Here is a 26,003-nt window from a genome sequence, read left to right as displayed (position 1 = left end):
AGGCCACAGCGTGATGAGACCGTGGCAGTTTACTCAGCCTGGCGTTGTTCTGAGTTTGCAGGTTCTTAGAAATCATCACAGGGATGCACCCCAAGCTAAGCATTATCATCGATACAGATCCCACAGTCCTACTGCTTCAAGGAAAGAGATCAAGCAATTGAAAGAATATCCCTTGCTACAAATCAGTGAAACTAACTCCTGCAGTGAAGTAACTAACAGCTACTGGGGACAGGCACAACACAGCATACCGTTACCATAATCTTCTGCGACTCTAATTGCAAACGAAGCTACGAGTTGTCACCAAGAGAGCATCACTGTTGTTTGAACACTGCCCACTACAAAAGAGGCCCAGTCTGTGCTTGATCCTTAAGTATTGCCACTATTTATAGATCTTACTTCTTCCCACAGGACTCTTGCTTTTTAGTACAAAACAGCTTTTAAATGCTGGGGGTGTTTATGGCTAGTGTGGAGGAAAGAAGTGGCTTCTAGGGACCTATTTGAAGAGAGAGAGTGGGAAGGGACAGCCTATGTTAAAAATGATCACATCCCACAGTAGATCTGCAAAAATACCCATATATTTTCAGACCTAGAAAGGTCTTACTGTAAAGCCCATTTTTTGTTTCTAAAGTTATTACTTCACTATCCATAAAGCTATTTTCCTACTACCACTTTCTTAGTGCTATTTATAATGTTTAAATAAAAAAGTTGTCAACAGTAGACTTAGTCTTGAACAAGGGCAAACCTTACAGGCTGGTACAATGGGTTTCCACTTTCTCAGACTGCAAAGACACTGTGGATATTTAGGAGGTTGATGCTGGCACATTTCATCTCAGCTTTTACCCACCTGCACAAGAGGTAAGATTTGTTACCACGTGAAGCCTGCACTATGACCCATGTGAAATAAGTCAGAGCTCAGCTTGTTCCCAAGAAAGCAGACAACCATCTCACAGGAAAAAAAGAAATTGCCCTTTGTTGGCTGTCTCAGACTGCAGGACTCAGGCACTGGGAACTACTATTCTGAGCCCTAGATCAATTTTCCATATCAGTCATTTTGATTAATATATCAAATCCGTGCTGAAGACATTTAATGGGAAGGAGCAGTTAAATTTCTTGATGCCCAAAATGCCCAAACTTACATGTGCTCTAGACCTAAGTCTAGAATTTGTCTTCACAAACTCAGTAAATGTTAGACATGCTATGGGTGGAAAAACTTGATGTGTCCTCAGTTCTGAGCTGACAAGGCAGAATAAAATAAAGAAGCAAAAACCCCAATGATCTAGTAGGTGTAAAGAGTCTGTCATATTATATTTGCACCACCAAAGAGGGGACCCTGGGGGGGAAAAAAAAAAAAAAATGCATTCCAGAGCCTGGACAGGGAGACTGAGGGAAGCCAGACTCCCAGATCAGTTAGACTGCCGGAGGCAAAAAGGTCAACCAAATCCTGACAGGGACATTTCCTGATGAGGATGCCATCTGGAGGCCACTTACAGAGCTGTATCACCTATGGAAAAACTGTTTAAGGAAACAAGAGCGTTTGGGGTTTATTTTATGGAAAAATAGGTGATTACAAATGCAAGGCTACACGAACCGTAAAAAACGAGCATGCTTGCTGAAAGGTCACAAGTGTGCCATCCAACAGCAAGAAGAGAAAGGCAGAAAGCTGCAAAAGTACATTTAGAAGTCCAATAGGTTTTACTAGTGCAAATAGACAATTAGAAAGGACATCTTCTTCCACGCAGGCCACTTCAGGTGAATCGGAGTTTGCTGGGCTCTGGCATCGAAAGAGTCAGCATGTCAAGCTGCGACGAGAACTCTGCCTCCAAGGCATCCTAGCAAGAGAGAGAACCAAGAGGACTTAGCGACTGCAAAGCAGTTTCCTAATATTCTTGTTAGACAAGTACTTCCACAATGATCAGATCTCGTGAATACTATTAGCACTCATTAACCCCAGTATTGAACTGGAAGTTCTCACTACTACTGCAAATGGCAATTTGACAATATAAGTGATTTTGGTTAGCAATGCACCAAAGACCAGGGACAAAATGGCCCAACGCTATCTGGTGCTTTTCAGTACTGCACTGCTCTCAGTACAATTTCCAAAAGTAAACTAAATGATTAAATGAGGCATTTTACGCATCAAACGTACACAAACACAACAAGCCAAACAGGTTTGTTAGCCTCAATGGTCATCAGACCTTTTGCAATAGCAGTAAAGAGTTTCATTCCAGTTGCACTGACTGACCAAGCAGGGCATTTCAGACACCAGCAGTCCATGAAGCCCTGCCCTGCGTTCCTTGGAGCTGATGTTTTTAGAAACAACTACCAGGCTGAGCAGAAATGCAACTCCATGCCCCGATCTCTCAAGTTCTTGCAACATGACACAGGCAAGGAATGCTGGTAAATCAGAGGCTTTTTTTTTTTTTATTACTAAGCTTACAATGCAAAGGAAAAATTTTTTTACTAAGAACTACAAAGAAATCACGAAATGAAGGGCTAAACAAGCTGAATGGCCTTTATACTGTGCCCCAGTGGGACTTTCAAGCTGAACAGGTATTCGGTCCAGCGGTGAGCAGTCTGACCTGATAAAAGCCTCATGCTGCTAAGGCGGATTTATATTTCTGAAACAAAAACAGGTGCCTCACCAACCCAAGCAACCCCAGCCAAAAATGTACCAAATACTCCCAGGTAACCATGATTCTGATCACAGCTTTAGAGTTTATCACCGAATACCCTGCACTGTGTCTACAAGCAAGCAGGACGTAGCCCAAAGGCATAAAGACAGGTTTTGAGCTTGAACTGGGCCCAGTTCACCTTGAAAAGCTACACATGAACTTCCAAAACAGCTTTAGATGAAACGTTTCCCAGCAATCACGCTTGCAGATTACACAAGCACAGATGAATCGGGCATGATGTTTTACAGGGGAAGGTCTATATTGCAGGCCACAAGGTAGTTATTAAATAAAACATAGGACTTATTGACCTTTGAGGATTCATGAAGGTCATGGGACCAAGAAGCTGCAACACGAGTGAAAACACACTCTGGCAGGTGAGGCAGACAAAATCCAGAGGGATATAGCTGCTTAATCCCCACTGGTATCATTATGCCTGACTGCCTTTGTAGCTTTAGGCTTCATCCCTCCAACAGTTCCTCCTACCAATATGCACGGCTTCTACCTTACCAAAGTAAAATTTCCCTCTGGAGATCATTAAGACTACAGTCTAAGGTAGATAAATTCACAACCAATTAATGCATATAGCTTGTTTTGGAATGACAGCACCCATTTAAGTCTCTATGAGAAATAAAAACTCTTACCAGTTCTCGTTTTGCTTCTTCAATCTTCACTTGTGCAAGGGAAGGATTCTAAAGAGAGAAAAGGGCATAAAAAGCAGTATTTCAGCTTGAACACAGAGTCCCTGTATCACCGCAAGACTTTAATGACATGCCGTAGGGGAATTTGGGAACAATGAAGTCAGTTTTCCATACACTGTTCACGTGCAAAAGGTACTGACATCAAGAGACTAACATCATTTTGGTTGGGGTGGTCACATACATTTTTAAAGTTTAGTAAGACCTAGTATCTAGGAAAACACTTACGAATTTCTCAAAACTGCCAGCCAAGGAACTGGATTTTAAACATATTCAGGCATGAATCTTCCAAAGCACAAAAAGCTTCTAGCAGCGTGCAAGGATAAGCCTTTCTCCCTCACTCTGCCTGCACCAGAAGGGAGGCCCCAGGGCCCTCCCTGTCTCCACTGACAGCAAGATGGAGGGGCAGCAGGGAACTGAAGAACCTAATCCAATTTGAATGGCCTGTTTTGCTTGAGGAAAGTCGTGGCAGCTGCCTCTCAGAGTAAGATGGATTAAATGACTAGCAATCCCACCCTCTCCCTTCATCCTTTTCTTGTAGGAGAAGGAAAGCAGTAGCCGTATGAAGGAGAAGCTAGGTTGCAGCAAAATGTGTTTAGAGGCAGGAACTCAACGCAGGGACTGAGAAAGCGAAGAGAAAAGGGTGGTCAACAGGCAGGTCCCTAATCTATAATAAAAGAGACTTAATTCATCATAGACTTTCTATGTAATTTTGGACAAGTCTCTTGGTTTCTCTGCCCCATTCATAAAAACATTAAGTCTTTTTCTCTTCTCACACAGAAGAATTAAGAGGTTAGCTATACTACAGGTTGCTGGATGCTCAGATATGGAGATAACAGGGGCCGTATCCGGTAACTTAAATGCAACTGTGACCGTCTAGATTACAGGTTTATTTAATAAAACCAAAATCCATTCCACAGTCCTCCCCAATTATTGCCACATCTCCTCTGAACACCAAAGAGGGAAGTCCTTAATACTCATCTGTAAAAGTAAGGGCAATTTTCAAAGGAAATGAGAAAGACTGGTGTTCAGTAGTCCCAAGCATTACAAGTGGAAAATGTGCAGACTTGATGCAAAGCCAAGGCCTTCTGTTTTATGGACTAAACAATTCCTGTTTACCCACAATTTCTTTAAGTCTCTGTAAAGTTGTTTACAGAAGTCCCCTTAACTGAAAACCTTTTGCAGCAAGGGTTCTCCTAATTTGAAATGACTGAAGTCCTTTAAATAAACAGTGCTTCATGAGCCAGCCTGAGAGTAACTGCTAACACAGTGACCAGTAATGACAATAGCCAAAATTTAAAAATGAGGAAGAGATACACAGACAAGGGCTCTCAAAACAGCAGTTCGGTTACCTAAATGAGACCTGCTTTTTTGAAGAGCTGAGCATCCAGCACCCTCTACAGAGATCAAAGGAAATGATGGAGCGGCCAGTACTCAAAAGACAGAGTTCTTGTTTAGGAATCAGAGCCTACATTTGGGTATTTTTTCATAATCTTTTAAATCTTGCTCAGAGCTTCAACCTCTGCATGTGGGCTGTGTCCACCATACTGACAGCCTAGTCGGTATACTTAAAATTATTGGTAAATTTTACACATATTTTTATACTACGGAATTTTATTTTCCTCCTCCAAACTTCTGTCTAATTTCTGTTTAATTCACCTTGATACTGAGCTCACCCAGCCATTCTGTTCCTGTCACATTCCTATGCATTTTGTTAGAAGAAAACAGCTTACTTGGTAGACACACTTAATTTCTTGTTTTTCATCAAGAAATAAATAGCCTTTCGTTTAAGTATAATCTTCTGTTTAGACAGTTCATTAACAGACCTGTAGAGATTTAAAACGGCAAATATTTGTCCACTGAAACCACTGCAACAATAACCTTTACCTTTTGAACTCCATTAAAACTAATCTGATGGCAATACAATAGACTAGAGAAAAAATAATTACAGGAGTTAAATCGAGGTAGGACTCCAGTTTCGTCTTCAAAGGCACAATTTCTTGCTCTAATTCAGCCAGTTTCTGTGAACAGAGCAAAGCAGCAGATTTTATTCTACCGTCTTACTTGTGTAAGTGATGCAAATCAATGAAATAGATCTACAATTATCTACAGCATTTCAGAATCCACACGTTGGTTAGAGCTCTGATGATCTTTCTCAAAAGCTACGGAAAAATAAAGATCTACCATTCTTTCAGTTATCACAGTTACCAGTCAGTCAAACCCAGCCCAGATTTAACCCTGAGGTATAAATTAATTTTTCTTCCTTTTTGAAAATATACAGTTTTTTTTCCTACACTATAACCACTTGATCTTACCTCCCTGAAAGGAGAGAGGTTTTTAACTTAAAATCCACCAGACAGTGGCCTTCTGGTGGCAACTTCGCTGTAGGCCAGGAGAGAGAAGTGAGGAAGGAAGGAGCGAGGTTCTCATGCCTGTGGCTTCTCTGTAAAAACAGGGCTTTGCACATGTGGCAGCAAAGAAAGATTCCCCTGCCACTTGCACTGCTTTGCTCACGCGATGAACGTGGGGAGATAATTTCTCTCTGGGGCTGAAAACCGAGCACCTTCCACAGCTCTCAACCCTCTATAAATAATCAACCTAAAGGAAAAAATGCGCTATGAGGATGAAGTCATCCACGCCGCCCAATTAACTGAGCTCTCAGCAAAGCAGATGTAGGAACGGTAGTGAGTCAAACCTGCCCTTATATTCAGGTTTTAGAAGGCAAAGGTCAGATAAAACTTAAGACCTACAGAAAATTGCCTATAATTTTTAACATGTCAAATTCCACAGCAAATGGGTTTTGGTTAGTGCTCTTCTGAAACACTGTGCAATGTAAACATTGCCACCCAGCGCCGGTTCATGAGAACCGCAAAGTAAAATCAGGATAGCTACTTTCATTGTTCAAAGTAACTAACATGCAGGAAAAGCCAAAAAAAAAAGAAATGGTTAGTAATACAAGAAACATGCTTTTTCCTTTAACTTATTACCCTGCTGGGCTTACAATACATCCAAAAATGTTATTTTTAGAGACACAAGAAGAAGGCACACAGTAGTTCAGAACCTGGACTTCACACTGCCTCTTCCCCCTGCTTAGAAGTGTTTGAGAGCGGGTTTATTTCATACATACTAGAAGGAACCACCTGGGTCATTTTATCTAGTAACTTCCAAAACACAGGCAACCCTGTCACAGGATATATTCCCCAGACTGTCCACACCATTTACAGCAGAGATCACGGAGTCAGCAGACAGATGAGGGACTGCCAATTCCCTGAAAATATTCCTTCAGTAGCTTTTTATTTATTATACAAAATTCTCTAGTAGACTACCTGCCCAATTACGGACAAAGGCAGAAAGTGGAAAAGGGGGAAAAAAACAAAATACAACAAAATAAAGATTCCAGTTGTTCCGCTCAATCACTCCAGAGGGAAAGCTTCTTCCCAAGTCTAAAACAAGTGCTCATTTAACCCTGAAGAAGAGGCACAACTTCAGCACCCATAGATGCTTCCAGGAGAGACAGACCCATCTGACATTCCTCAGTTCAGAGGTATCTGCCTATGGGATTTTTCTTGGGACCTCTTTTTCTGTTCAAGTAGTCAAATGACAAAGTGCATTTCCCGAAACCACACAACAAACAAGACGGGCCCGTACCACTGCAGAAACATCCATCTTGTACCAAAAGACCTACCTCAGACAGGTTCACTAGTGACTGATGCGTCAAAGACTGGTCCAACCCTGTGGCAGAAAGCTGCTCCTACAAATGAGAAGACAGTTTGTACAGGATGTACTTTCCCACCACGCAGACACAACTGACAGCAAAATGTAACAGAGAGGAGAAAGATGTTGCCGCTAACTTGCGTTTTGATCAGAACAGGAACGCAGTTTGCTAACAACAACAGAAACGTGTGCTATTTGAACCGTAGATCTAGCTGCTATATGAAATCAGCTACTACTAAAATTTATACTAATAATAACAGATCTTTCCAGAAAACTAGTGGGAGAAGAGCATTTGCAAAGGCTGGGAAGAGGTTTCCCAATAAAGTGTCATTAGTCTAATACAATGTTTTCCACCTCCGATTTGTCAAAATATTGGACAGCACCCAAGAATTACATAAAACATTCACACATCCTTCATGATGCAAGAAAGGTGAACGGAAAGACAGTACAACTTGTGTCTTCAATGTTTAACCATTCATTAATCTCAAAAAGGGCTATATTCAGAATTTTGACCCACAAGCTACCACAGTGAGTCAGCTGCTCTGCTGCTAACTGACTGTACACTCTTATATTAGAGTACCTCAGAGTAAATACAAGGTAATCTGAGCTAATACAGTTCTCTGTGAAAGAAAATATGTCCTTGCATCTACTATAGGATGTCACGGCGAAAAAGCATAGTAGGAACAACCAAAGCATGGTAGCCAGAGTCCTAAGAGGACCAGAGTCTTATGTCCTGAAGTCTAGGAAACTCCAGGGATGTCTCTTAGTACAATTTTGGGCCCAACCAGCCATGGCTGCGCTACCACTTCACAAGGTCTCATTAGAAAATTCCTTCCATCTACCTCAGCAGCCTTGATCCTGATTTTGAAATCCTCAGATTTGTCTTTCAGGAACTTCAAGTTCTGGGATCGGCTCTCAGCTTTTGCTTTTTCTACCTCCAAATGTTCCTCTGTTTTTTTAAGGTCCCTTAAAAAAAAAAAATACAAAAGCAAGCAAACCTTTACATTCAAAGAGATACCACTATATACATACTTCTTAATCATCTATAGTCAAGCTAAACCCTGCAATACAACCAACACCAGAAGGGAGAGAACAGAGAAAGCACTTGAATTTCCCTGCAAGATTCTCCAGTGGAACCATCCACAGCTGTTATCTCCAGACCACCAAAGGCCATTTGCCTAACAGCAGAGTAACACTTGGTGTAACGCACTGTGTACTTTACTAATTAGTTAGAGATCTGCTAAGCTATCTAAACTTAAAATCAGAAAAGGGCCATGGCAAACCTGGGATAAGCTCACAGCTACAGTATCTTTGCTACAAGTAGCACGACAGTTGCAGCTTTAAATGACAAAATCAGAAAATAATTAGGCTGGAAGGGACCTGCGGATATCATCTGGACCAATGTCCCCTCAAAGCAGAGGTTGATGCCGCTATGCTTCACCAAACATTTAAAACGGATTACATCCTTTAGGGAAAGGATTTGAATTTTTGTTTTTAAGTCTCCCATGCACTAGTTAAAGGAGATTCTCTTCTAGAAGTCTTTTTTGTTGTCAAAATGATGGAGGCAGGCAAAACAAAACCCACACTAACTGTGGCAGGCAAAACAGGTTTACCTTCAACCTCAGCTGAAAGCAACCAGTGGAAGACACCAGCCCGTATGTGACAACTGCTTTTAGCCCATTTGGGGGTTAAAATAATGTGTTTGATGGTACTCCAAATCTCTTTTGATTACTGGATGTGCCTATAGCACATGACTTTTGATAGATGATGTCAAATACTGTGAATTAGAGATGCACCATAAACCTGAAAATTCAGTGATCCTTGCTAGTGATCACAGCTGATGTACCACACCGCAGAGATCAGCAATACTGCTCACGTCTTTCCCTTTTTTCATTCATTACTCACTCTTGTAACCGCTTTTCCAGCACCAGCGCGGCAGTCAGTTTTTTCTTAATGCTGATCAATTCCAGTTCCATTTCTCTGTTTTTTGATTCCGTGTCATACAGATCCCAAGTCAGGTCGTTGATGGCAGAGATGAAACTAATGAAATGAGAGATTCAGCAGGAACATTCAGGAGTCAGCTCTTCTGAAACTCAGGATTATTATTATTTTTTCCATACTTTCCACAAATGACTTGTGTTTTTGTTCTCATGTTATGACACATCTGACAAATGCCAGCTAGCTTAGAAGAGGAAAGTAAAGAAGTTGCTGTGGATATCTTCTTCCCTTAACTAACAACAATTTCATCTGGAAGGGGAAATGGCCCAGCAATCCGAGTAGTGGCAGGGCCAGGCAAGACCTAGCATTCTAGCGGATATAACCCCCAAACTTGACATATTCAAGAGCTCCACTCCTGGCTTGCCAAGCCACCTGTGGGAGAAACTGTATTCAGTCACGGAAAACACGTATCCTTGAGACATGCCCAGCAGTACTTCAGTCACCTCCTCCTCCTCCCAAATGGTTCATAGCTGCCTGCTCTCTGGCTCAGGAGAAGAGCTAGAAGAGCAAAGCTCCTGAAGACCATTAAAAAAAAAAAAAAGGATTCCAAGGTAGATCTTGGTCTTTCCTTACTGCCAGTGCTCAGCACACTGCATTGGGGGTGAGGCTAGGCAAGGAAGAGGGGCCCAGGAAGAGCAGACTAACAGCTACTGCTTCTCTGTGGCTGAGCTAAGGAAAACTCCTGACATTAAGTGAAGCTGGGTAAGGGAGGGAAAGGAGAAGAGCTGAGATTGAGCCATCAGTTACAGCTCCTCAGTCCTTGCCTAAGCTGTGTGAAAGCCGCTCTAGCTTGTGCTACCTGCCACAGCAGTCCTGGTGGCAGCATCCTGCAGCCGCTAACCACAAAAGCAGGAGGGGAAAAAGAGGGATTTAACCTTTCAAACCTCAGAGACTTCCCTTGCTAGGAGAATCAGGAGTTGCAGCTTTGTGCACAGTTCCCACATCCTTTAAAGTTGCCCAAGCTGTGCAAAAAAAAGCTGGACAAGTAAAAGTCCTGTGTGAAAGTACAGTTTGAAACCATCGAATTGAAAAGCCAGAAGGAAGCAGCACAGACCATCATCCCTGGTGCAGAGTGGGAAGAACTACCTGGCAAGAGAAGTGTCCTTTGTTTCAAGTGTCATCGCGCTGTTCACCAGCTCATTTAGGTAGCCGGTGCCCTCACTGGACAGACTAGTTAAGGAAAAATCCAGGCTTTCTGTGAGAAGGTCCTGTAGATAGTTAGCTGAAAAACAAAAACAAGCCAAATTAGTAATTTTTATACCACTGTTCTTCTGAGGCCTAGAGAGCACTCTCTGAAGCTAGAATTCAATCCCACTCTAGAAATTTTGGTTACATTTCCACTGTTAGGGGAAGAGTAATCTTAAAAGAAGACTTAAACATGCCAAACTGCTGTCACACTCCTGCTTGTCAAGCAAATTCACTGTGTTGAGGAAGAGAGCTGCTCCACTCCTTCCCTGACTGGCGTGTCTAAACTCATACACACAAGAGTTTATCCTTGTGCTATGGTGATGAGCACGCTCAGGTCTTCCCTCTGCAGAGAACTGCGGAGCTCAGCCTAAACCCATTCCTGGCATGCACATGCTTGTCACGACAGACCCGTATTAGGAAAGACAAGCCATCCTTCTGAAGGAGTCCGAATTTGCAGCAGAGCTCATACCCACGCCTGACTGGCAATGCCCACGTTCTCTGACAGCCTAATGCAACCATCTAGTCTCCATCATGATTTATTTGATGGCAAGTCACTAGAAGACTTGAAGGGAAAAAAAACAAGTGGGGTTTTTAGGGGAAACAATGTCTTCATGTGTACAAAATCAGTCTTTTCACAGAAAAGTAAAATTCCTTCTTGGAAAAAAAAAAGCCATTAAAGGCACAATCCTTCAGTATATGATATGTTAAAAACTTATTATGGCCCTCTGAACCACGCACTTGCTCCAGAAAAACACATTATCAACACTCACTCCAGATAGCTACAGCATAACTTAATCACCTCATTGCTGTTTCAGGTTCCTGAAGTGCTTTCCTCAACAGGAGATAAGCACCAGTTTAGACTCTTAAATCAGCAGCAGTGTTGCTCACCTGCCTATCCGGCCAATATTTCAGTGCTGTGCTATCCAGCCCAGCAAGTAAGGAGACTTCAGCAATTAATCTGCTTGCCCATACTTACAGCCTGCTCAAGCTGGCTTAAGAAATCGTTCTCGACCAACCTTATGCCACTGAATTTTGGTGAAAGGAAAGCATGAAGTGTATGGTAGTAAAAGCTGAACCAGAACAAATGGTTAGCTTATTGATAGTCTTTCATAACTTCTCCTAAGGTTTTAACAGAGACAATCTATATGGTCACTAAGAAAAACTCTAACATTGATGGAACTGAGAACTGGAGCTTCAAACTCACCTTCTGCTTCATATTCTGCTGCCTTCTGCTTCATGTCATCTATCAGCAAAGAAATATCCCTATCCCTGGCTTCATTGTGTTCAGCAAGCTCATACAAGATATCAATGGTCTTTGCATTCACTTCATATTGTGGAATGGGCTGATCCCCAAATACTTTCTTTAGCCATAAAGTAACCTACCAGAAAAGTTGGGGGAAAAAAAAAAAAAAAGACAGTAAACAGTCACTGAATGGACAGAAAATAGCTGACAGATGCGAGAAACAGAAAGTGCTGCAAGCTCTAAATTCCTGAAGAAAAACTCCTACTACCTCAAAGGACAAGAGGAAAAATGGGAGACATTCTTTTGCCTCTTCTTCAGGCACCCTCTGCAGTCTAGAAAACTATTTCCCTTCATTTTTAATTCTTTTTAATCTCCCTCATTTCTCCAAGTACTTGCTTATCTCCAGATGACAAAAACTTATCTTTCTATTCCCCCGAGTTGTTTGCTACAGACACACTAATGATCTAGGAGGTGTTAAATGGGTATTTGGGCAGGTGGTGAAAACAGCATTCAAGCAGGATAAGATGAAATTGCCCAAACCGTTATTGCTAGAACAGTCTCTGCTGGCTAGCAGGGGAGAAAAGGTCACCAGGACCTGCAGGCGTGAGCCTTGCAGACACCACCTCTGCCGTAGAAGAGAAGGTCAGCAATAGGAGACTTCAAGGCAGTGCTCTCAGATGCCATGGAAAAATTAGGTGATGGCTGATACTAACCGAACACGTGGGAGTTTAAGGTAACACAAATTCCTGCCTAAGGTCATCTTGGCAACTCGCTGATGGAAATGGTCTCCGTCTCCTAACTTCAGGAGACATTGCATTATTGCAAGTCCTTCTTTCGGCTTTGCCCACACCAGCAGCTCAGCCATACACCCCGCACACCCGCTGCCCGCAGCGACCACCACCCCGAGCCACGCCAGGAAGAAACCCCTCAGGCCCTTAGGCGCACGCAGCAGGAACGAAACCCCTCAGGCCCTTAGGCGCACGCAGCAGGAACCAGACGTAGAGGAAAACCCTGGGATGCCACAGAAGCGCCAAGCTGATGATTAGAGGGTGAACCGCTCCTCTCTGCTACTCTCTCCAGCCACAACGATTTGAAGGCGCCCTAATCCCAGGCACGCGGGATTTTTATCACGCAGCACCTTAAACTTGCTGCGAGCTTGCCTGTACTTAAAGGCCAGCGAGCCCGGGCCGTTAACCAGCGAGGCAGGCGCCATCAACCTCCCGCTAGAGCTACAGGCGCAGGGTGAAGGAGGTGGCCGAGGCCGGCGATCTCCTCTCCCCGGGCACCTTGGGGCAGCCCACGGCCACGGCACGGGGCACCCTGCAGCCCCCCGTCCCTCACAGGGAGAGGCCCGCTCGCTCGCCCGCCCGCCCGCTCCGGGGCCCACTAATACCCGCTGGAGCTTCCCCTCCATGGCAGCGGCCTCCTCCGCCGCCTTGAGCCTCCCGCCTCCTTCCCGGCTTCCCCCGCGCCGCCCCTCCTTCGCCGCAGTGCCTCCTGGGACTTGTAGTCCACGGCAGCGAGGGAGCGAGGCAGCACGTCAGGGCGGGGCGGGGCCAAGCGGAGGAGAGGGGCGTGAGCACGCCCCCCGCACCACGCCCCCGCCCCGTGGGCGGGGCTCGCGCGCCCCTCCGCCCGCTGATTGCCGTTTCAAGTACACCTGCCGCAAGGGGCTGTTTTTTTAAAAGCGCCGTTTCCTCTTTTGTATATTTTTCCGGAGCTGTGAGTCGCCGCCGGCTGCAGGGATGGGAGGAAAAAGAATAAAACAACCGCGACGGGCTGAGGGAAAGGAGACTTTTGGGAACCGCTTCCGGGTCATGACCCCCTCTGCCCCGCCGCCACGGGGCGGGGCGCCGGCGCCAAAAGGGGCGGAGCGCGCGGCGGCCATTTTGTGGAGAGAGCGCGGGGCCGGCAGCCGCGTCCCGTCGAGTCCTGTCCGGAGGAGCCACCGCCCGCCGCCGCCGCCATGCTCTCCGCCCGCGTGGCCGCCGCCCTCGCCCGCTCCCTGCCGCGGCAGGCCGGACTGGTGAGCGCGTCCTCGCCTCCGAGCGGCGGGCGGGGGGAGGCCGCCGCCGCCATCTTGGGGGCCGCGGTGACATTGAGGGGCCGCGGCCTGTGGCGGGCGGCGGGAGGGAGGGGGGCGCTCCGGCGGGGGCGGGCCGCGGCCCCGCAGCGCGGCTGTGCCGGGACCCTCGTCTCGGCAGCGCTGCTACCGGCGGCGCCCGGCCGGCAGGAGCCGCGGGGGAGCGGGCGCCCCCCGGGGAGGGGGTGCGGGGGGCGCCTTTCCCTCAAGGTTGGAGGCGGTGTTGCCGGGTCCCGTTCAGTGGCCCCGAAGCTGCGAGGCCTTGGCGTGGCCTGGGCATCCGAGCTGCAAAGCCTGGCCTCGTTGCGGGTGTGTTTCGGTGTTGGTGGGGTGCAGAGATCTGTCACGATCCGCTCCCTGTCACCGTCCCCGTGAAGGTGAACGGAGAGGCCTTCCCGGCCTTTCAGGGAAGCGTCATTAGCGCTCCTGCAGGACTGCACTGGGAGCTCTCTCTGAGACGTGAGATTGCCATAACCATTTAGATCATTAATCATCATTTTTTTTCCCTAAAACTCTCTATATTCTAGCTGTTTTTCAGCAGTTCTGCAGTTAGATTTTTTTTTTTTCTGAGAGAAGCCAGCCCTTAGAAGGCTAAATCTTATTTTCCTTTGTGCAGAACTGTAAGGGAGGCACTGATTTCTCTGTGCCTCAAGCTTTTGATGTTTTGAGCAAAAGGGGCTGATTAGAGGAGGTGTTGCTGTGGAAGCTGCCGCAGTGCTGCAGTGGTGACACTAGTGCGGTATGAAGGCCATGCAAAAAATGCAGCAAATAATTTAGAACAGTTTCCTATATTATTTGTCCTACTTTAATAATGTTAGACCTGCTTCCAGAGCTACACCTTGTGAATGGAGCTCTGTGGTGCATAATTCAAAACTGAGACATTTTAAGCATGATAAGAAGTTTCACTGTGATATCTCTTAAAATAGTGCTTTTTTTGATTAATCAAGGAAACTTTACTCTTGCTGAAACAATTGCTTATGTTAGATTTCCAGAAACACCCTGGGTGCAGCATTTGTTGCTACAAGAAACATCCATGCCTCCAAAACATGTTTCCAGAAAACTGGTGAGTCTAAAAATGTATGCACATAAGAGTACTCTTTAAGAATTTGCTTTTTCAAACTTGTTAACTTAGTGAAATAGTTAACAGCAAATAAGAATTTGAATTTAGAACATGAGGTGTGCACATCAGTTGACAAAACCCTTAAGGGCAGCGATTGATAGTGAACTGGCTGTTCAAGGGAGTGGTCCCATGTCAAACCTGGCTTACTCAGTTTAACTGCTTCACAGTGGTTCAGTTCTGTCTTTAACTCCTGCAGAATTGTCTGAAAAAGCCTCAAGTTCCAGTTTTGTATCTGCTTTATAATAGTAGAAGGGAGTGGATGACTTTCCCAAGTGTGCTTGGGTTTGACCTTGTGTCCTTGAGTATAACTTTTCCACTGCCAGCATCTTGGTGTTTAAAGAAGGTGTTGGCACCAAATAGCTGTGTTTTTGGTAGTTGTTCATGTACAATTTTTGAAAGGGTTTAGGTCACTAAAGGTATTATTAGGAAATGGGAGTTTCAGTGTTCCTTGGTTACTGCTTCCCAACTGAGGGAATCACAACTTGTTGGAGACATGCTGCCAAATAGAAATTGGAAGAAGATGAGGAATATTTCTTATAGGTTATATTGAACAACTCATTCCTTAAATGTATTAAATATTTAAATGTATTTGGATCTTGGATTAAAAATGGGTTGAGAATGTATTTTGATGCCTACAGTCAAAGTATGTGCTCTGCCTGCGGTTCTGTACTTTCTGATCTAGGTCTAACCTATCTAGTCTAATGGCTTTCCAGGGAGAGAGGTTGCTAATAGCGTAGAACGTATTGAAGGACTTAGGTGTCTGTTTAATATAGTCATTAACGATGGTTCATAATGATAAGATGAAACTGCTTTTATTGACTGTGAGCATGAAGAATGTCACTTGTGCGTTATGTCTAAGGAAGAGTGATGCTTGCTGGGTCTTGTGGAATACCTGAAACAGTCAGCTCAAGATGAGCTTGCTGATTTCATACTACACCTTAATATGCTGGATCTTATTTGAAATGTTTCTTTCCAGGCACTGCTGAGGTATCCTCTATTCTTGAGGAACGCATTTTGGGAGCTGATACCTCTGCTGAACTTGAGGAGACTGGCCGTGTGCTCTCGATTGGTGATGGTATTGCCCGTGTGTACGGCCTAAGAAATGTCCAAGCAGAAGAAATGGTTGAATTCTCTTCTGGACTGAAGGTAAGCTTTCACTAAATCCCCTTGTTTAGCTTGCAAATATAAAGAAGACTTTTCTAAGGAGTCTGAGATGATGCTTGGAATTACCCACATGGGACTCTTACTGACTTCATTATAACTTAAATATGGAGTAACTAGTTGAAATAACACTGCAAAAAAAGAAATGTTCTTTTTATTTATAATGCGTTGCTTTCAATATCAGTATCTGGTTCTTGGCCAACATTTGAGCTTTATTTGCCTCTACCTGGGAAGTATTAAGAGCTAATCTGCTGTAGGATTTTACTTTCTTTAGTTTCAGGCTGGCTTTTCTGTTTACTGCTGCTGAATGGCCTCTAAGCTCCAATACAGTATGACTTCTTACAGTCTAAAGAACAGGCCAGAGTTAAAAAGGCTTAGACTGTTCCCTAAAAGTCAGACATCTTCCAGCATTTTTAATGAGCTAACTTGCTTTTTAATTAAGTGAAGCAGATAAGAAACCAGATCTTTTTTCCCTTGTCCAATTCCTATTTGAGCCCTGCTTATTTCTGTTTTCTTTAGGGAGAGAAGTGACTTCATGCTAGACTGTTGCAAATGTAATAAATTATTTAATAAGCTGAAGAATTAGGCAGATTCTCTCATCAGTATGGGAAAAGATAGATGCATTGGACATAAAAGCAGAATACTGAATATTGTGTTGTTACAAATAAGATTGAGGTAGCCTCTGTCCATTATTGCACATTGTAGAATAATCGCATAAGTGGTAAACTGGCAAGAATTCACTGGAAACGTTGGTATGGGTTTTCTCAGGATGGCATGATCTTTGTCCTAGGGTATGTCCTTGAACTTGGAGCCCGACAATGTTGGTGTTGTCGTGTTTGGTAATGACAGACTGATCAAAGAAGGGGATGTTGTGAAGAGGACTGGTGCCATTGTGGATGTTCCAGTTGGGGAAGAGCTGCTGGGCCGTGTTGTAGATGCCCTGGGCAATCCCATTGATGGGAAGGTAAGTGTAACTAGGTGTCTACTGCCTCTCTTTGCTTCTATGTGATATAGACTGCAACAGGTTTTTTTCTTTTCCCTTTTTAAGGGTCCTATTACTTCTAAGACACGTAGGAGAGTTGGCTTAAAGGCTCCTGGGATCATTCCCAGGATCTCTGTGCGTGAACCTATGCAGACTGGTATTAAAGCTGTGGATAGCTTGGTGCCCATTGGCCGTGGCCAGCGTGAGCTGATCATTGGTGACAGGCAGACTGGGTAAGTTAAATGTCTAAGCTAAAATTGTTTCCATATACAGAAACTTCAGTACTGTACAGTGTGTTTGAATGTACAAAGCTAAACACAAAACTAGGTGGAGGTTGGGAGAACCATAGGCAGCTTAACTCAGTAATCTCTATTTGTGTTACACAGGAAAACTTCAATTGCAATTGACACAATAATCAACCAGAAGCGGTTTAATGATGGAACAGATGAGAAAAAGAAGCTGTACTGTATCTATGTTGCAATTGGGCAGAAGAGATCTACTGTTGCTCAGCTGGTGAAGAGGCTCACTGATGCAGGTACGGGCTTGAAGAAGGCTGATCATGGTGGGAGCTAGTGGTACCCTGTTCTCATTATTATTATAACGTGTACTAAATTGGAAGTACTGGCTAATCGACTGAAATGCTGAACACTACTATGAACTCTCCTAGTTGCAAGTGTAGACAGAATTCTGTGAGAACCACTTGTTTCTCTGGACAAGAAATCCTTCTAGGTATCTGGGGCGGGGGGGAATGCTTTCACCACAGAACATTAGAATTCTAACATAAGCCTTCCAAAACTACTGAATTGCTTCTTGAAGTCTCCATTTTTTTCAGTGGAGTTAAGAGAGCTTCCTCCCGGCAGTCAGGCAAGCCTGGTTACAGTTATAATCTATAAGTATTGATGTAGCATTTGTTTCAAATGTAGGTAAATTGGTGTGAATGACAGTTGGAATTTAAGTGGAGAGACTTCGTTACCCCATGTGTAAGGGATTAAGTGATGGCATCTTTCCAGAAACACTGATCTTGTTGACCAAGGCTGCATATGTAACAAAACTTGCAAGAGATCAGGCACCTTACCTCTTGCCTACTGGTCAAGTAGTCATACTTAGCAGAAGAAACATGTTTTAATGACACTAATTTGCTTGGAACTGTGAAACAAAAGGTACTTAAGTAAGGTAGTTCCTTGCAGAAGCCAGGAAACCGTGGTTTCCAGGAAGTCATGGACTTTTGGGCCTCTGACTTCTAGAGCTTAAGTGTGTTTAATCAAAGTCTAAAATTCATTTTAAATGGGAAAGAAGTCTTTAAGTATTAAAAATTAGCTGCCATAACTTTGTTCTTAAAACTCCTGGAGTTAATCAGATAGAAATGCTACCTTGGCGTGTCAAAACATTCTTTCTGGAACTGTATAGTGATGCTGCCTGCTCTCACTTCAGCAGATAGTTTTGTCTGCCTTGTAACTAGTACTTCACATGCATGTTGCATTTGCTAATTATTGGCATGATAATGTAATATACTTATGGTGTCGTGTGTCTACAATTCTTTCCAGATGCCATGAAGTATACTATTGTGGTTTCTGCCACAGCATCTGATGCTGCGCCCCTTCAGTATCTGGCTCCCTACTCGGGCTGCTCCATGGGGGAATACTTCAGAGACAATGGAAAACATGCTCTTATCATCTATGATGACTTATCCAAGCAGGTCAGGAAACATCGCTTGTAGACTTCATATTCTAGTGTTGGTGTCTGTAGCTGTAAGATCACCTCAGGTGTAGGTAGGCAAGCTGTCAAGTGAAGTATTGAAGTCTGAGAGCTGCCTTTATGCTGTGCAGGCTGTTGCCTATCGTCAGATGTCTCTGCTGCTGCGTCGTCCACCCGGTCGTGAGGCCTACCCGGGTGATGTGTTCTACTTGCACTCTCGTCTGCTGGAGAGAGCAGCCAAAATGAACGATTCCTTTGGAGGTGGCTCTCTGACTGCCTTGCCTGTCATTGAAACTCAGGCTGGTGATGTGTCTGCTTACATTCCAACTAATGTCATCTCCATCACTGATGGGCAGGTAGGATTTGCTCTACATGTCTGTATTTCTGTGTAACTTAGTGGCAGGTCTCTAAAGTAAGTTTTCAGGCTTCTGACCAAGATAATAAAGCAATTTTCTCCTCTAGATCTTCTTGGAAACTGAGCTGTTCTACAAAGGTATCCGTCCAGCCATCAACGTTGGTCTGTCTGTATCCCGTGTAGGCTCTGCTGCTCAGACCAGGGCTATGAAGCAGGTAAGCATGAAACTGCTACTCACTCTCTCATTAGAAATGAGTCTGTCTAACCCATTTCACTCTAACATGTAGTGAATACAGAGGAAACAGCACGAATTCCTTAGCATTCTGAAATAATTTCTGAAGCTCTATAAGAACAAATCTGTGTGATCTCTTTTGGTATTTCCCTCTCCTGCTGAGAGGTGGGAAGGGAATGATCATCTGCTTAAAGATGCAGGACTAGTAAGTTTTTCATTATGCTTCACTGGGTACTGATCTACCTAGATACGGAGAATGCTTGCTTAACCCCATGCTACTTTTAATCTACATATGAAACTGCAGAGGTTTAATATCAACTGGAATAGCATGCCTTCTACAGACTCTGCTCTTGGTATCCAGCTTACTGATTTTTTTCCTTACCTACTCTGAGATCCTCCTTGTCTTTTTAGTAAGCCTGGGAAGTGTTTCAGATGATTGCTCTGAAGTGGAAATGATCAGATGTCAAGGGAAAGGTCTGAAGCATGAATTGTAGCACAAGTTACAAAGCTAAACAGACTGTGATTTTTTGGGAAATAATGATCTGTTCAAGATTCACATAATCACATAATGATATGTTCAAAATTCACTTGATTGGTATGCAAGGCAAATCTGATTTGTGACAACTGTCAGCTGAAGATAATCTGCTAACTAGGGGATTAATTTCAAAGCTGGTCAAACTCAGTCTGACCTGTGTCTTGTATTGTAGGTGGCAGGTACCATGAAGCTGGAATTAGCTCAGTATCGTGAAGTAGCTGCCTTTGCTCAGTTTGGTTCTGATCTGGATGCTGCCACACAACAGCTGCTGAATCGTGGTGTGCGCCTGACGGAGCTCCTCAAGCAGGGACAGTACGGTGGGTGTCTTGGCTGTAACGAGTCGAGTCTGCATTTCCTACGAATCTTGTGCGCTAATTAGGTGGGTTTCTGTGCCTGCACTAAGAGCAGAGTTCTGTGGACATGCTAAATGAAGGCTTATTTGAACCATATTTTCTATATATGCAGTCAGTCTTCAAAGAAAGGAGTATGTGTAGTACTGGCGTATCCTGATATAAGACGTACCAATGGTATCAGTGCTTTCTTTTATGCAGTTCCCATGGCTATTGAGGAACAAGTTGCAGTCATCTATGCTGGAGTAAGAGGTCACTTGGACAAGCTGGAGCCCAGCAAAATCACTAAATTTGAGAGTGCTTTCCTAGCTCATGTTCTGAGCCAGCACCAGGCACTCCTCTCTACTATCAGGTATGTTAATTTGTTATCTTACTTCATTCTGAGGGTAGTGACCTGAAAACTAGAGCCTAAATACTGATCACTGAACTGTTAATGTAATGTATCCTAAAACATCAGGCCTTATGCCGATCTCTAGAACTACAGAAGTTAAATGAACCTGCCTACTGCTCTTTAATTGCATTTCAGAGTTCAGTTTCTCATCTGCAGTTTTTAATTAAGAAATCCACCTGATGCTTAAAATAAACCTGCTTGCATGCCTCTCCTGTAATTTGGTGTTGAAATCACTTTGCCTAGTCAGTTCCCATATTTTTGATAGCTGTAAACTATTGCAGTTCTGTGGATTGAGTGCTGCTCGCTGTCTTCCTTGCCACTGAGTTGGCTATTGGAAGCTTGAGTATTTCCACAGTCCTATCCTGTCAAATGGTTTTAGCTTGTGTTCCCCTGAGTCAGATCATGCACCTTTCATCTGTGTCTAAAATTGAGTCCTCTCTGGAAGACAGAACCTTGTTGAACACTAGTACAGCTATTTTCAAAGTATTTGTTGACAAACATTAGTTCCTTTACAGTGCTAACCCTTCTTGGGGAGAAGGGAGCTTTAATACTAGTTTCAGTGGTAAAGCTTCATGCATCAAGCAGAAGTGTGTTAATTCACTTTTTAATTTTATTAGAAATTGGAAGGTTCATTGTAAAGTTTTCTTGCCTTAGTGAGAGATTGATCATACTCCTGGGTCAGAAGTTTTAACTAAATTGTCTCAACAGGACTGAAGGGAAGATCTCTGACCAGACAGAAGCTAAGTTGAAGGAAATAGTCACAAGTTTCCTGTCTACTTTTGAGGCATAAACTCTTAACCGTTCACACAGACCAGGCTCTTGTCATGATCCCGTGCTCCGGCTCCATCAAAGACATAAAAGTACGTGCGACTTGAATGTACAGATCTCACTGAGAATAAAAGTTTCCATGTAAAAAGGCTTGGTTATTCTGACTCTTCTAATTATTGGCTTTCCCATTGGCTACTTTAGCAACACATGCCTAGGAGAACAAGGAATTAAGCAAACTTGGACACAGGCTTGCTAAAGGAACTCAGAAAAGTCAGGGCATGTTTACTGTTGAGTGGATCAAACTTAACCATACCAGTACTTATTGTAGGGGGAGCAGTTGGATTTTGTGTTTTAGGCAGTTTCTATAGTGACAGAACTAAGGGTCATTCTTGCAGCTTTTATTCTTTTTGCTAGACAACTGATCTGGACCTCATAGTATTCTTTATCTTCTAGCAGCCACAAGTCTGATACTGTAACAAACTATTTCTCAAAGTTGCTGTGTAATTAGTTTTCTGGGTGCCTTGAGTTTCCTGAAGTTATGCCTGTCAAAGGAAGCTCAATAGAAGTGTGCCTGGCAGAAATTAAGCTGCTTCTGAAGTTGTCTCCTGCTACAAAGTAAGGCACAGGTAAGGTTAGATTTGTGTTAAACATAAAACATGCAGCTGGAGCATGGCGTTTGAGAAGCTGTAGTAGGTGAAAGGGGGAGGGGGAAACCCTGGCCAGTTGAATAGTAAGCTGTTAGTATAAGCCAATCTTGAAACTATTACTGTACTTGCTTTCGGAGAACTGGTTCTTTCAGAACTGTCTCTCCTGGTATCTTAGGACAGCTGCACATTTAGCTGTTTCAGGAACTGCTACAGATTTAAATGCCATCATTTTCTGTCAGTAACACTCCGGTCCTGTCAGTAAACTCCTTGCAATCCCTAATGGCTTGGCAGGGGGAGTTACATACCTGAGCATCTATTTTATGCCTGACTTTCTGTATGCTACACTTGGTGGCCTTATGGTGTTGGAGCATGTATCTGGGGTGTGTGTGTGTGTGTGGAAAAAATGTTCAGTTCTGTCCTTAAATTAAAATGTTGTAGTTCTGCCTTGACTCTGACACTAAGCAGAGTACTTGCCAGTTAATTCAGGTTGTCATCCCAGTTCTTGTGGTGTATTCACACTTCATCTGGTACGCTGGAACCCTGCCCTTCACCCTAGGTGAACATTATACTGTGTAGCATCTGTGACTATTCAGGGCCTCTGGTGGGGCTATTTTATCCTAACCCCAGTTTATTCCCTTCATAGAAGCCTCCTGCCCCTGAGGGTTCAAACCTGTGTTGCTATTACAAGTAGCAGAAAGCAATTCATCTCAGTCTTTTACACAGTTACAGGCTAACAAGCTTCTGTAGTATTAGCTTGAGTGCTTTGAGGCTGTGAGCACTTGCCTCTGCAACAGCGCTCTAGACAGTCACCCCACCCTCTCCCCCCTTTGGCAGTTACCAAATCCCACTTATCCCTCAACACTATTGTGTAGGTCCCATGCAGTGTCTCATTGCCATCAGGCTATATGGGACACTAAGCACAGTTAGGGGCCTTCTGCAAGATCTGATTAAGTGAAAGTGCTATAAATACTGCCAAAGCAGAGCATAACTGCTTTGCATGGGGCAACCCAGGTTCCTGTCTTGGGATCACCTCAGTCAGCATCCTTTCCTTTTGCCCTTGTAGGAAAGGAAAAAATTTTTCAGGAGCAAACGCTGCTCTACTACAGATAACACCTATGTTTACACAGCATAGACATGCTAAGGTGAAGCTGTTATCTTTTAATGTTGCATTTTTCAGAAGCAAATTATGTAAGCTATGGAATATATCACTAAAATGTTTAAGAAATTCTGAGGAAAGCTGACTTATTTTTAGTCCGGTAGTGTCACATCTTTCTAGGAAGAGCTGGCAAGTTAAAATAGCACTGTGTTTCTGGGGGCGGGCTTCCGACTGAATTGCTTTTCTCTTTCACAATCCCATCTCTGTACACGTGACTAGAACGTGGCTGGGAAGCTTCATAAGCATGAGAATATTGTGGTTGAGCCTTTTTGCTTAGACTGCCCTAAATTACTTGTATAGTCTAAGAGTTCTCTGTGTCAGGAAAGTGGTACTTAAATGTAACGGGGATGCTGAAGGTGGCAATAGTTGTTATTATCAGACACTGTCTTTGAAGTACCTCATGCATTAACTCTTGCTGTATGACTCTAAGGCTGCTACATATGTTCCCATTTGAAGAGCGCTGACCTGACCTCATGGTTCATTGCTGTATGACAATAAAAATTTGGAACATACCTGCCCTCCAAACTGCTTTCAAGATGGCCTTTATAGCTTGTTGCTCTCTTCGTTCTTTTTGCACAGTGACTGAACCCAAATTACTTGTTGGTTAGCGCGAAGCTGTGTCACATTTTACTTCTGTGCTGCTGTAGTTAGAAAGCAGCAAGCTCAAGGTTGGTAAGTCCAACCAAGTGAGATGAGTTGGGAAGTCCTGTGAGGTGCTGTGGGATGTTCTGGTCGCGGGGTGGTGCTGAAAAGCAGAGAAAGGGATGTGTGTGTGTGGGGGGGGGTGTTATACTTTTGCTTCTTGGTAACCACTGGGGGGCTTTGTGTCCTCTTCTGTTGGGTGTATGTATGGGCTAGGTCGAAATAAATCATCTTAAGAACAGATAGCAAGGGAGGAGATCACAGAAACACCCAGAATGGAGGAAAATTTCTAAAACAAGGAAACACTTGTGAGGTTTCAGATGAGCCCCATACTCCTGAATCAACCTGCTGTGCTGCTCCAGCACCATTTGCTTTGTGTCTGTTACATTTTTTTCCTCTGGGCTTGCGGTGTCTGTTTTTGCATGCTCTGTTTGTACGGTGACACATAACGCTGCAAGAATGCCCAATCTATGTGTGATCACTACCAAAGCTGTGATGTGTGGTTGCGTTGTGATATTTATGACAACAGCTGCGTATGCTGCTCTAAGCTGCTGCGCCTTGAGCCACGCTATTTTGTCCTGCTTTATTTCTTTCTCAACCCTGTTTGGTCTTATTTGCCTCTCTTATAGTGTGCCCTTCCCGTGAGATCAGATCAGAGGGAGAGTGTATGTAGGAGAAATAATGAGAGACTCTGCTCATACAGAGCTTTCACACATGAAACTTCATGGAGCCCTTGTCCAAAATGGGCTAACAGTTCTTAGCAAGAAACTGATATCAGCAAGAAATGTCATTAATCTCATGAGAAGTTCCTGTGGTCTTGTCCGTCCCTGATAACGCATCAAATACAAACCCAGCCCTGATGTGCTAGTGAATGTGACTGAAAATTTATTCAGAATTCACACTTCAGAGGTTTTTGTATATTTGCAGCTGATCAGATTGCACTACAACCGATATATTTTTAGATGAAATTGCTATAACCTCTTCAAAGCCTTGAGTGAAACCACACGCAGATACAAAAACAAACAACATACAACAAACATACCACGAACTCCTAAGGCAGAGATAAGAATGGGATGCATGCATTGTGAAACTTTCCCAAACCATTCCTCCAAACTCCGTTGAGTTGTAGTGCAGCTCCTAAGCCAGAGGTGCTGCCTGTTTCCACCCCCCCCCCGGTGAATTTATCTCACTGAGCCCGTACCTTCCTGTGGTGAGGCTGGGGAACACAGAGCAAAGAAAGCACCTCTCTGCAAACCTCCTCAGTGCAAGTGATTCATTTGTCCTGCTGAAATCCCCCTCTAGTATCCAGCTGCCCTTGCTGCCTGCTCTCCTTGGGGGCTAAGCGCTGCAGGGTGCTCCTACAAGCTGCTGTTCTGCGCAGTGCTGGCTGCATCGTGTGCTGCTGTGCAAGGTGATGCCTCCGAGCACCCAGTGACGCGCTCTGTGTTTATGATAATTAATGCGTTCTCAGAAAAACATGTCATTTGTGGAGCTTGTTGCAAAAGCGCTGGCACGAGTGATGCTTGGCTCCCTGCGGACACGTTTCTCGGTGTGCTGAATTTGGCGTCTGTGACGCAGCAAGTTCAGGACTTTACCGAAGGTCGAGGCATTTGTAAGGGCCTCATCCTGTGAGGATGTTTTGGTGTCTAACAACATGCGAGTTCACACCGCTGCCCATATCTCAGCCGGAGGATGTCTCCTCTGTCCAACCGCCCGTTTTCCTCATGCTGGGGGAGCTCAGTTCTTTAATACTCAGTGCAAGGGGCCAACCAGCCCCAGAGCAGAGACAGGCCCATGCACGGCATGGTCTGTAAGCGGTAAGAGCCGAGCTAAGCTCCATCCTACCACAGTTGGAGGCTTTCCATCCCAGCAGACTGGCTCTGTTTGGTTCCCCTTGGCCTGGGGCGGGCAGCGTTTCCTTCGCGAGCCCAGCCCGGGCTCCTCTGGGGACCCACGTGCTGCGGGGCGCAGACGGCGTCACCGCTCGCAACGCCGTAGCTGAAGTCTGATGGGACGGAGGTGGGTGTCCTTCTCCTCCGGATGAGTAAACGGTGTGCAGCAAACTTGAGTTTGGGCTGTTGCTAAAATATTTCTTCTCGTGGTGATTCGACGTGTCTCCCACGCCCGCAGCTCTCCGTCCGTCCGACAGGCGAAGGGGAAACGCCGCCCGCCTTCAGCAGCGCGCCCCGCTCCTCCGAACCCTCACAGACCCAGAAACAAAACAAACAAACAAAAAAACCCCCCTTAAGTTTGCCACAGAATATTGCGTGAATTCGCCCCCGGCGGGGACGCGGCGGGCCGGCCACGGAGCCGCGATGGGGCGCTGGGGGCTGCGCGGAGCCGCTGGGGACCGTTGGGGGCCGTTAGGGCCGTTGG

The 26,003-nt window shown here is 44.5% G+C and overlaps 2 protein-coding genes across 3 annotated transcripts; one reads left to right on the top strand and one right to left on the bottom strand.

Annotated features, from left to right (window-relative positions):
- Positions 1–1,515: 1,515 nt before the first annotated feature.
- Positions 1,516–13,235, bottom strand: HAUS1 (HAUS augmin like complex subunit 1). Of its 2 annotated transcripts, none has more exons than XM_067316079.1 (9): positions 13,171–13,235; positions 11,472–11,646; positions 10,166–10,301; positions 8,987–9,121; positions 7,924–8,047; positions 7,053–7,118; positions 5,317–5,388; positions 3,314–3,361; positions 1,516–1,829 (listed from the first exon to the last, which is right to left on the bottom strand). In XM_067316079.1, the coding sequence occupies exons 2-9, from the start codon at positions 11,503–11,505 to the stop codon at positions 1,746–1,748; spliced, it is 699 nt and encodes a 232-aa protein (XP_067172180.1). In that variant the 5' UTR covers positions 11,506–11,646; positions 13,171–13,235; the 3' UTR covers positions 1,516–1,745. The 2 variants fall into 2 exon arrangements, with proteins under 2 accessions (XP_067172180.1, XP_067172179.1); XM_067316078.1 differs by lacking the exon at positions 13,171–13,235 and adding an exon at positions 12,904–12,963.
- Positions 13,236–13,390: 155 nt separating this feature from the next.
- On the top strand, positions 13,391–21,332 carry ATP5F1A (ATP synthase F1 subunit alpha). Its single transcript, XM_067315267.1, has 12 exons — positions 13,391–13,536; positions 14,578–14,656; positions 15,690–15,859; positions 16,665–16,838; positions 16,923–17,089; positions 17,243–17,391; positions 18,401–18,552; positions 18,683–18,907; positions 19,014–19,121; positions 19,846–19,990; positions 20,225–20,375; positions 21,123–21,332. Exons 1-12 carry the CDS (start codon positions 13,477–13,479, stop codon positions 21,202–21,204), a joined length of 1,662 nt encoding a protein of 553 aa, XP_067171368.1. The 5' UTR covers positions 13,391–13,476; the 3' UTR covers positions 21,205–21,332.
- Positions 21,333–26,003: the final 4,671 nt, after the last annotated feature.

Source organism: Apteryx mantelli, chromosome Z (genome assembly GCF_036417845.1).
Source record: "Apteryx mantelli isolate bAptMan1 chromosome Z, bAptMan1.hap1, whole genome shotgun sequence".
Lineage (NCBI taxonomy): Eukaryota > Metazoa > Chordata > Aves > Apterygiformes > Apterygidae > Apteryx > Apteryx mantelli.
Note: the sequence above shows the minus strand (reverse complement) of the source record. Positions and strands in the feature narration are given on the sequence as shown.